General features: G+C 43.3%; 1 protein-coding gene across 11 annotated transcripts in view; it reads left to right on the top strand.

The window, feature by feature from the left end:
• Positions 1-12,058, top strand: part of LOC117757376 (ELKS/Rab6-interacting/CAST family member 1-like) — a 113,038-nt gene that overhangs the window by 71,355 nt on the left and 29,625 nt on the right. For all 11 annotated transcript variants that reach the window (XR_004613100.1, XR_004613101.1, XR_004613104.1 and 8 more), the window contains one exon: positions 11,380-11,527. Coding sequence is in view for 6 of the 11 variants with exons in the window: in XM_034578474.1 (XP_034434365.1) it covers positions 11,380-11,527 (148 nt within the window). In the remaining 5 variants the exon portion in view is untranslated. The remainder of the gene's footprint in view (positions 1-11,379; positions 11,528-12,058) is intronic.

Genomic DNA, 12,058 nt, shown 5'->3' with positions numbered 1-12,058 from the left:
TTTGTTTTGGTAGTGGGAAAATAAATCTAGTTTCTCTATCTGCATGTGGGAGGCCGCCTCAGGCTGAAAGAAACATGTGATAGTCAAGTATCGGGGGGGGGGGTGATTTATTGAGAAAATTTACATTTTTTTAAAGTCTGTTTGCATAAACTGGAACAGGGTCCTCTGTGTGACTAAAAGAGCCATTTTTATCAAATTTTTGCTTTTTGTAGATTTAAAGGAGAAAAAAATACATATAAGTATCAGTGTTTTTGTTTTCAGTTGTGTGTATAGGTGCCCTGCGGTTTTTCCTGTTGTCTCACTCTCACACATGCTGGGTGTTGGAAGAATTTGGACAACCTTGACTACAGGAAGTCTGTTTACCCGCACTGTATTTTGAATTGCGTGCACAATTAGAGAATGAAGAACGTCTGCCCCGTTAGAGCCTTGTCTGATGCCTCAAGGTGAACACTATAAATTCAATTTATTTCTCCTTTGCTGCTCTGTTCTCCATTTTATCTCCCTCCCAGCCTCCCTCTCCAAACCTCAAACCTCTTCTCCCCGCACCCCTTCCGCGAGCCATCCCTCCCTTCATTCCTGCCGTCCCTCCCTCTACTGCATCCCTCGCTCTGGCATTCCTTGTCCTCCATCTCTCCCATCCTCCTGTTTTCGTCTCTCGCTCCTAGCATCCTGCCTGCCTTGCCTCTTTCCATCCATTGTCCTCCATTCTGCAGCCTACATTTGTCTGGAAACGTCATTATCGAGTGGTTTCTGTCCGGAAGGCTGTATTTCTCTCTCCGTCTCTGTCTTCACTTTTGTCACTACATCGTGAATCTAATCAATGGGGTGAGTGTGTGTGTGTGCGTGTGCGTGTGCGTATGTCGTGTGTATGCTCCTTACAGCCAGACAGCCGACACTAACAATATCACTACATGTGCAAATAACCCACACATGAGCACACACACAGCAGCTATCCCATCACTAACAATAGAAGTACATGTTGCCTTCAGAAAAATAAAGAGACACACGCACACACACACACACACACACACACACACACACACACACACACACACACACACACACACACACACACACACACACACACACACACACACACACACACACACACACACAGTCACTCACAAGACAAGACAGCATGATGTCTTAGAAGCTTTCACTCCCGGAGGAATGTTTGGAGAATTACGTACACACACACACACACACACACACACACACACACACACACACACACACACACACACACACACTCTCTCACACTCTCACACACATAAAAATATATTTCTAAAAACATGCATTAAAATACATCCTCCCACACAAATGCATGTACACATGCTTATGGCGGTGCACTAAACACAGAGACACGCTTTGATCCCCTCAGACAGCAATGAGATTAATCCACACTGTGCCAAAGCAAGTGTGTGCGTGTGTGCGCGTGCGTGTGTGCGTGTGTGTGTGTGTGTGTGTGTCAGACACGTTGAAAGCTTAGTGTGACAAAAAGAGGGCACGTGGTTCTGACACTAGTCCTACGAGCTCAAATCAGACCGCCTCGCTGCACGTCTCGCTCTCTTTTTTTCGCCATCTTTCATGCACTCTCTGCACTTGCCTTGCTCGCTCGTCCTCTTCCCTCCGTCTCGAGCTGCCTTCCTCTGTCCTCTTTGATTTTATTTTTTTTCTCTCTCTCTCTCTCTCTCTCTTCTCCCTTGTGAGCAACTGAGGGAGATTTTGGAATCAGGAAAATAGAAGCAATAAAAGATGTGCTGCAGTTAGAAGTTGTATTTAAATAACAGGGTTTTCTGAACGTCTCTGAAGCCTCGCAAACCAGTGATCTCCAGCTGAATATGGGACAGAGAAAGATAATCTTTTTTAGTTCTGACTTTTTGCATTATAATGTGCATTGTTATCATCCTTATTTAACGTGTAATCTGCATATGGATTTCAGCGCGCTTGCACCAATGAAGTCGACTGAACCAAAAAGAGGGAAAAGGGGCGAGATTTGAAACAAGGACAAAGACTCGAGAACAAGAGGGAAATGTTCAGAGACATGGACGGCAACCAAACACATCAGAACCAAAGGAAACAAGTGGAAAGAAAGAACAGATAAAGTAAAAAAGGATGCGGCAAAACCAAAAACCCGCCTGTTTACCTCAAGTGATTGCAGGTTGTGCGTGCCAGGCCGTCAAACAGATCATTAAACAGCAATTAAAGAGGGAAAGGGAGCGATGAAGAGGGAAAATGTATCAAAAAGTAGAAAACAAAACAAGCATTTTTTTATTTTTTTAAACCCTCTGATTGTACGTTGTGATTGCCAAACGATTACATATCTATTCTGGAAATAATAAAAGTGTAGTAGACAGACAGGCAGAGGGAGAAGAGGACGGACCAGGGGCAGACTTGTGATTGGCTCATTAAATGCACAGAAAAGACAGAGCGATACACTGAACAAGGAAGACATCAGATTGAGTGAGAACTGGAGTTATTACCCGACAGCGATTTCATCAGGGACATAATCACAGTTATCAATCATTACAGGTTGTAAAGATTCCGTCAGACTTTATCCTCCTGAATCGGAATGTTGGCTCATTGTGAGGCACTGAAGTCGGCGAGCAAAGAAACTGAGCACGTAATCATACATGATGAATTAAATGAAACAGCTAAAATATTAACAGTGGACTTTGTTCATGTTTCATCAAAACTCTGAGAATTAAATTAAAATTACTGTAGAAATGTAGAAACTTCACTGCAATAAAACAAAATCAGGAAGCAGTTTTGGCCTTGTTAGGTTCAATCTTAGACAGTTGAAAGTAAATGTGATTTGTTGTAAATCTACCCAAAATGGCAGTGGCATGCTGCTTTAATTGTTGGCCTGATATTATTATTTATATTCGTTATTCAATAATTTCTCATATTTAACTAATTTTTTAATATCTAATATTATCGAGAAATTGGAAGTATTATGCAGGATATGCACATGTTTAATTTTACAGTTAATAGTGTAACACTAACCCTTGACGCTCTTTCTCTCTTTCTGCGTTTTCATGATGTTCAGCTCTTGTGTCTTATTCATCCTGAGATATTCGTATTCTTTTTATTTATTTTTTGCTCTTCTGCATCCATCTGCATTAGAGACGTCATCAACACGCCCACTTGCTCTGTGTGAGTTTTCCTGCTGTGAGTTTTACACTCGCTCGGACATTTTCCGCACATTTTACTAGGGGGCTGGCAGGAAACGTTCCCGAAAACATCAGGAGCAACCGACTTGGACATTTACGCTCTCGCATACAGCCCCTCCACAAAATTCCAGTAAGATGTCCAGACCTCAGTGCGTGTCTGAAAGCAGCTTCACTTGATTTTACTGCACCTTTCGAAGGTGTGAAGTTGCATCCAGCTTCCCTTGTTTGCCTGAACCCACTGACAATCAAAGCATCTCAGTGCATCACAGAGTTGAGGTGTACAACAGAGAATATCTATGATTTCACATATCTGCCACTGTCATGTTGTCAGTTGGAGCGTTTCTCTGATGCTTTGACAAACGTGTGTGTGAGTCGCAGGTGTCCGGTTCTGTGACTGGTTCAAGGTACAGGAGTGAGCTTGTGCTGACAGATTGTAAGCAGATGTCTTGGTCTCTGTAGCAAGGCGTAGAAATTGATTTACTGTAAAGAGCCGCAGTGAAGACAAAGCTGCATCTTTAGTCACACTTCTTAGTGTGTGTGTGTGTGTGTGTGTGTGTGTGTGTGTGTGTGTGTGTGTGTGTGTGTGTGTGTGTGTGTGTGGTCCCATGAAAAGAGCAAACTCCCACAGACCATGGATAATGCATTTTTACACCTTTCTTATTAGTCACAGTGTGTGTTTTTAAATGTGTGTGTGTGAGAGAGAGAGTTGCCGGCAGAGAGAGAAGGAGGTGAGGGAGCGAGGGAAGCCAGCGTTTCTTCGGAGAAAAAAAGTCAGCGAGAAAAAAGGGGAAATGTGTCAAGAACAGATCCTCATTCTGTCATGCAGTAGTCCCACCTGCCCTCCTCTGTCTCTCTCTCTCTCTCCCTCTCTCTCACTCCTCATCCTCTTACTGCCTTTGTCTCTCGGCCTCCCTTTTCCTTTACTCCATCCCTCCCTCCCTCTATCCGTTCCTCTCTCCCCCTTCACGTCTCTTTGATTTGTTTTCCCTCCAAATCCTCCAGTTATTTTATTCCCTTTCCTGTCAGTGCTGTTTCTTTCTGTCAATGTGTGTGTGTGTGTGTGTGTGTGTGTGTGTGTGAGTGTGTGAGTGTAAGCCTTCTTGCTGTTTTTCTTTAAGCCTCTCTGATGTACAACAGCTCCTTGAGGGGAGCTTTTCTCTCCCTCTCAAACACACACACACACACACACACACACAGACACATACACACACACACACATACACACACACACACATACACACACACACACACACACTTATCCTGTGCACCAGCTTTAACCTATTTCCCTAACTCTCTTTTTCACTCTCTCACTTTTTCCAATTCTCTCTGATGGTCTCTCCTTCATCTCTCTCCATACTAAATCATTTATGTCCAGCATCTCTGACCCACTTCCACTATAGGGTTAACACACACACACACACACACACACACACACACACACACACACACACACACACACACACACACACACACACACACACACACACACACACACACAGAGTCAGCTTTCAGAAAGGTCTCACCCAAAAAACCCTGCTGTTCTCATTGTGTTATTATACATTATACAACGGGCTACTTTAATCTAAGGAGCCTTAGTCAAAGATAAAACAAATCTTCTGCCAAATCACGACCTGGCTGCTGTCCGACACTATGCAAATCACTGTTTCCCGGCCTCCTTCGTCATAATAAACAAGTAAAGTTTCCAGATCACCAACACATTTTGGCTTTTGGCAATGAATAAAAGCAGAAGAGGCCATTAACTGTAATTATTGATACTCATTTTATCATTACCCTGTATTTCAATTGTACCATTATCCCTTTCATGTGTTTCATGTAGCCCCTCAAGAGCAATCTTAACGTTTTCAATGCCCATAACAACGGCGGAAGGTGTCAATCATTTTCTCAAACAACTGCTGTTAGGATCCGACGTAGCTTTGTGTTGGCGCGTTTGCCTGACGGAGAGCAGCAGTAGATGGTTTACTATAAACCAAGGCTTTATTGGCTATCATTGCTTTGATGCTGCACATATGGCAGGCCAGCACGAACAAATGTTTCATAAAACCTGCTCTGATCTGTGTATTCATTGCTCTCTTTTCCCTCGTAGAGCCATAAAGGCCTGTGTGTGTGTGTGTGTGTGTGTCTGTGTGTGTGTTCGAAGATGGTTAAAATTTAAAGAGAGAGGCCTCTAGCTTCATTCCTCTCGCTTAGTTTCTTACTTCGGTACCTTTCTCTCACTATTTGAAGCTGTGAGGCATCAGCGGCAGTTTACACCTTCAACATGTGTGTGTGCGTGTGTGTGTGGCTTCGTGTGTGTGTGTATAAGGCAGAGAAAGAGTGAGTCACCGTGGTGTAGATGAGAGTAGGATCGAGGCCCGGTGCTGGCTAGTTGTCTGCCCTAGGACAGAAGCTGTCAGCTGAGAGAAAAATATTACTCTGCAGGGGCCCACTCTGGAGACCCATAAACTAAAGTGTGTGTGTGTGTGTGTGTGTGTGTGTGTGTGTGTGTGTGTGTGTGTGTGTGTGTGTGTGTGTGTGTGTGTGTGCGCGTGCGCGTGCGCGCGCGCGCGCGCGTGAGAGAGGGTGGTGGTGAAAACAGAGGTAGGAATCAGAAATGGTTTAATTTTATCTTCACACATACAAGCAGATGATGCAGAGTCATGAACACCAGAGCCATTGAGGTGTGTGTGCGTGTGTGTGAGAGAGAGAGAAAGTTTCAGGAGAAAGAAAAAAAAGAACTGGATGAATCAGATTTGAGCTACTGTGCATGTGTGTGTGTGTGTGTGTGTGTGTTTGTGTTAGCGTGTGTGTGTGTGCCTCCAGGCAGCATTAGCTACCACTGAGAGCCAGCTGTGCCCTCCTGTATCTCAGTCTTCTCATCTCTCCTCAGCTCTTTTCTCGTTCTAAAATCACCTTTTTCTCCTATTCACTTTGAAAAGAATATTCCCGGCTATCACTCTCTCTCTCTCTCTCTCTCTTTTCATCCTTTTCTTTTTCAACTTTTTAAGGAAAAACTGAAAATGCCCTTAATGGTGTATAAACAAATAATTTTATTTGCAGAAGATACTGTCTATTGTGATCTTCTGGACACATCCTCAGTGTTGTCATCTTTTTTAAATATATATTTATAGATTTATATATCATGTATCCCCCCCCAGACGACACAGCTAAGGTTGATCTGACCTCAGCTTATATCCAGGTGGCCGCCCCTCACTCCCCTCTCCTGTCATCTTTTAAGAATCCCTCTACATCTTGAATTATCTTTTCTTGAGTCAGCATGTTTTCGGTCAAAGATTAAATTCAAGCAATTGTCCAGAAAGGTGTCTCACAGTACAAAGACTGAGTCTAGTTTTCAGGTGATTTCAGCTTATTTGTTGCTGGTTGTTTTACGATGCTCTCCATGCTTACCAACAGCACCCATGCTCCAAAATTCTGATCACTTTCCTCGGCAGATCTTGTGATATTGTGTCCAGATCCAGACTCCTTTAATCACTGCATGAAACCGATAAATAACAATTCCTGCAACTCGTTCTGTCTGTTTTTGTATAAAGCAAAGCAAAGCTCGCATCGCTCATGATTAAAGTAAATATAATTATCGCAGAACTGCATTTTTTTAACTGAACCCGCTGATTTCACTCACCTCAAAACTCAATCATTCTCTCAGAATTGGTCTGAAATGGGTTGAGTTGGTTTCGGGGGGAAAACAACTTCCTCGTCGTTTATGTAGCATTTAAAACGTTTGGGGAAATGTTTCTCTGAAGGTCAGCGTGCGGCGCGAAACCGCCCCTTGCAAAAATGAGGTTGAGCTAGACACGCACCACGTCCTACAGGGGTTAAAGAGTAAACTCTGGCGTCCTACAAGCGGCCCCCTGTGTAACCAGAGCAGACAGTGTCACCGAAAACAATGGAGGGGCTGCTTTGTTCAGTCGGAAACAGAGAGCAGAGAGAGGGGGGATTATTTCTAAAATAGCTCTGTGTTTGTCTTAGACAGAGACTGGCCAATGTCACACAGGACTGAATCTACTTTACACACACACAGTCACACACACACTTCAATTTTACACATACAAATGCACAGAAATAAGCCTTGAATACTCGTAGACAACCTGCGAACATGCACACACACACACTTGACTTATAAGTACATCCTTATAAGCACAAAGACACACATAGAAACACATGCTGTCATAACAGAGACATACACTTATCACTGTAAGACACACACCTACACACACACACACACGCACACTGTAGATTGCAGTAAAGTGTTACAGCATGAAAGAGACAACGCACAGGAAGCTGCTTTAGTGTGTGTGTGTGTGTGTGTGTGTGTGTGTGTGTGTGTGTGTGTGTGTGTGTGTGTGTGTGTGTGTGTGTGTGTGTGTGTGTGTGTGTGTGTGTGTGTGAGAAATATGTGAGTGATCTAAGACCAGGCTTTAGTGTTTCTGATAAAGCGAGGGGCCTTAAGTGGTCTTAGGATGGAGCGAGAGCCTCCAAGTGTGTGTGTGTTGGGGTTGGGGTCAGGTGCCTGGCGTGGTTGCGTGTTTCTGCTTACTGTCTGCCTTGTCACCACGGCGATGACATCATGGCACACGACTGCCGAACGACGGAAAGAATTCCTCCTTGTCTTCTTTACAGGCGGAGGGAGAGAGGAGGTGGAGAGATAGGAGGAGTGACGACGGAGGAGTGGGGGTGAAGAGGAAGAGGAGGAAGGCAGGGTGGGCAAGAGATACTGATGGAGAATGAGTTAGAGAGAGACTAAAAAAGTGTGGGGGAAGTGGGGAGAGAATAGAAGTTGAAAGGGACACTTGTTAAATTTTCAATAACCTGTGAAAAGTCTATATAAATGTGTGGCTGTTTTACTAGTCACCTCCATCACCACCTGTTTGAAATGATATTCCGTCTGGTGCAAGTTCTCTGTGAACTTTTACAGTGACTCGTCAATCGAGCGTGCTGATTGATGGCATTGCGTTACTGGTTGCGATGATCCAACATTTTCCAATGTAGCCCCCTACTTTGGGACCCCAAGCTCCACCATCTAAGTACTCTATGATCGCATCTTACACCAATTTTACACCACCTATAGCATAGCCAGCCACCAGGGGGCGATCAGGACAATTTCGCTTCACTTCTGAGGAGCTGGCTTGTCTTCCATCTTTATATAATTGATGGTTTACAAACACACACACAAAACAGGGCATCAAGTTTCCATCACTGGCAATCAGAGCTGGAGCTGATAAGTATCCATGACAACTGCCGAGTCATTCCATCTGGGACTGAAAGATGTTTGTACCCTTTTCCCTGTGAAGAAAACAGCCAGATGTTAGCGTGTGTTGGTGGGTGTTTGGTCCAGTTTGTGATACAGTGCATGCAAAGCTAACATCCGATGGTTAGAGACCCTAAACAGACCTTATAAACACACAATCTTGAGACAAATGTGTCACACTTCTGAAATAAATAAGTCATTCTTGGATATGCAGTGCATAAGTACCACTACAAATAAGACCAGAGGTGCTGCTGGGACGTGTAAGTATGAGAGATAAGAGATTACAAGCTTTTATTCTTCACTTACTGTTAGCAGACCTTCCTTTATCCTACTTTGCTCTCTATATAGCTTCACAAAGGAAGGACTTGAAAGCAAAGTTGCAGATCTAAGGCAGCGCATCCACTGGGAGCGTTTCCTCCGCACAGCGCTGGCTTCGTTGCTTTTGTTATTTTCAACTGGGAGGATGCACTGCTAGCACCGCTGAGAGCATGCTATGTTTTAAAGTGCCCTCTGACAGTCGCCTTATCTTTAATAAAGATTTAGCTAAAGAGTGCTGCACTTAAGAATGTTTTTTTTTTAATGATCACATAGCAACAGCAGTAGCCACAACCAGCACTTGTCGTAAGCGTGTGTTTAGCTCTGCAAGCTGAGAAGGCCGAGCAGAGAGTGTTTTAAGTGTGTGAGATGAAGGGAGCACCATGGAGAGGCCCCGAATGAGACGAGTGCATCTGGAATAAATATCATTTTATCACTGGGGTTTATTAGCGCCATGTGCTGGCAGGTAACTCTCAGATATGGTATAAAACTGGATGCACTGTTAGCTTTAACAAGACGAATGTTCCATTAGCTTATCTGTATGTGTGTTTGTGTGTGCATGTGTGTGTGCGTCCGTGCGTGTCCCCGCACCAGTGTTTGTCTGAAAAAGAAAGACAGTGACAGTGTTAACAGTGTCCCACAATCTTGTTGAAACCAAAACACCATAAACCCTTGAATTCTCTTTGGATTTCCTTCTTTGGTGTTGTACAACATTTTTTATTTTCAAATATTTATTATTGACAAATGATAGAAATATTAAGGTCTGTTATACTGGACGCTTTAGTATAAAGGTACAAGATAATAAATCTTTGAAGAAGATGCCTCATATTCACAAACTGGGAAAGTATTTCACAAATACGTCTTTTGAGGAGTCTGACAGTGACCAGACGTCCCCGGGGAATTGATGTAGTCTGAAGTTGTTCAGCTGCCTCTGACAAGACTGCAGCAGTGCAGATGCATGATGGGACACGTGCACACTGACAGTGTGGTCAGTGAGCCTCGGCAAAGAATCTGTGAGTCTTCACTTCACCAAACATGTAATCTTCATTCAGATGCTCTCATCTCTGCATTCCTCTCTGCACCAATGTATCTGTGTATGTGCGTGTGTGTAGTTATATGTGAGAGAGACAGTGTAATTTTGTCCTGAGTAAAGACGGAAGGTGAACAACAAACGGCATGTCAAAAATGTAAATGACAGATGGCTCTGTCTGCGTCACGTATGGATTTGTGAGTGCGTCTGTGCCATACATTTGTCTACATGTGTGTCTGTAACTACAGTCACATGGTGCAAGAGAGAAGTTGATGAGGAATATGCTTTGCTGGAATATACTTAATTTCTTCACTATTACTTTCTTTTCCTATTGACTGAAACAATATAATCTAAGAGCTGAATCCTGTTTTTGAAAGTCACCCTCCATATTTTACCGAATTGCAAACATTCAGAGCAACAGACAGAGATGTTATATATTTGTTGACTCATATGTGATATGTTTGCATCGTTGTTTTTGTGAGTGTGTGTGTGTGAGTGTGTGTGGCCAGTTAATCCCTGTGGGATTGTGGGGAAAACCGCTGTGATTTAGATTCTCTCTCTGGAGAACGGATAGAATTTTGAGAAATCAGAGCCTGGGGTGTCTCAGCGGCGGCTCAGCCAGATCTGTGGCGGATGGGATGCGGCTTGTTGCTCCCTGACCACATGGAATGCTATCTATCTGTCAGCCCGACCATTATGACAGGGGGACGAGATAGAGAGAGACAAGCAGGAGAGGAGTATGGAAAGAATGAGCCAGAGACGTCTATACATAAGAGTGTGTACTCATATAGATAGATAGTGTATATTCTATTCAGCCCCAAGACTTACAGATATGCAGTCTGGTCATTTCATAAATAAGACCAGACTTCAGAGTCTCTGTCTGTACATTAATGGAAAGTTTGTTATTCTCCCTGCAGAGAGGACAAAGTAAAAGCTGCACTACATGCAAATGTTTTGGATTTTTTTTTACTGATGTGTTTTTTTTTTTTTTCTATGGTGGGATAGATGGTGTGGAGGGAAACCAAGGAAGAGAAAGATTATACATATGACATAAGATCCCCACCATAAATGAACTGGGGACGTCTTGATTACATGGTGTGCGTCATACTTGACCACCAGCAATCCTCATATTTCTGCAAAAATACACCAATTTTATCCTTCTAAATCACAATGCTGTGCTCCAATTAAGAGGACTTTTCCTACATTTGTTGACACGCCATGGGTTCACCATAACATTAAAGTACACCCAAATTGGTATCCAGCCATGCAGATAGTTTTGGTTTCCTCTTAGATGTCCTTCTCTGGGATCTTTCTGTCTCCACCTCATTACGAGGGAGGTGGCAGGAAGAGTGTCACAGAGGAAGCAGAAAATCTCAAAACATAGGACAATAAATCCAAAACTGTCTAGATAGATGTGGATGAATATGTTTTTGGGGAACAAACGCTACAATGTGTCTCTGAGTGAGCAAGAAAAAGCTGAAAAAGCCTTCATCAGATTTTTTTGTACATCAAATTTAATCAAATCAAATTAGTACATGTCTGAAAGCAGTGCTAAATTAAAATGTGTTAATTCGAATGTGTGATTTTTCTTTTTGCAGGCAAGAGGCGCTGCTGGCAGCAATAAGTGAGAAAGACGCCAACATCGCCCTGCTGGAGCTCTCCTCGTCCAAGAAGAAGAAAACCCAGGAGGAGGTGGCCTCTCTCAAGAGGGAGAAGGACAGTCTGGTTCAGCAGCTCAAACAGCAGGTATGATTACTGTGCTGTGATTAGTACACACACACACACGCTGACATCCAAGTGGACGATGAGAAAGTGCAGCACCTGTTCTAAACAGGCCTGTTGGAAATTGTCCATATGCTTGGGACTGTGGTGTTACTGGTTTTCTTCATTGAAACAACCTCTCACATGATTTCCAGACTCTAACAACAGTTCAAGCCATTTTCTCAGCATTAATGGCCACAAATTAAAAATATAAAGCAGCTGAAAAACAGTGTTAGGTGAGGCATGGTCCTCCCACACACTCGTATCATAGGCAAGGTTTTTTAGAAAACAGCAGATAATTACTGCTGAGGAACAAACATTTAGAATGAACCAGTTACTTCTACTAATGGATACACATTTAACACGTAAAAACTTAAACAGATGTTTTAGTGCTTTGCTGTGTTTTTGCCGTCTTTACAAAGCGCTCTGGTGCTTTCACTTCAAGTGCTTGTGCAGAGCAGTGTTACTGATGTGATTGGTGGGTGTCTGTCTCAAGTACTGCCGCACTTTAGACAA

Source organism: Hippoglossus hippoglossus, chromosome 23, assembly GCF_009819705.1.
Source record: "Hippoglossus hippoglossus isolate fHipHip1 chromosome 23, fHipHip1.pri, whole genome shotgun sequence".
Lineage (NCBI taxonomy): Eukaryota > Metazoa > Chordata > Actinopteri > Pleuronectiformes > Pleuronectidae > Hippoglossus > Hippoglossus hippoglossus.
Note: the sequence above shows the minus strand (reverse complement) of the source record. Positions and strands in the feature narration are given on the sequence as shown.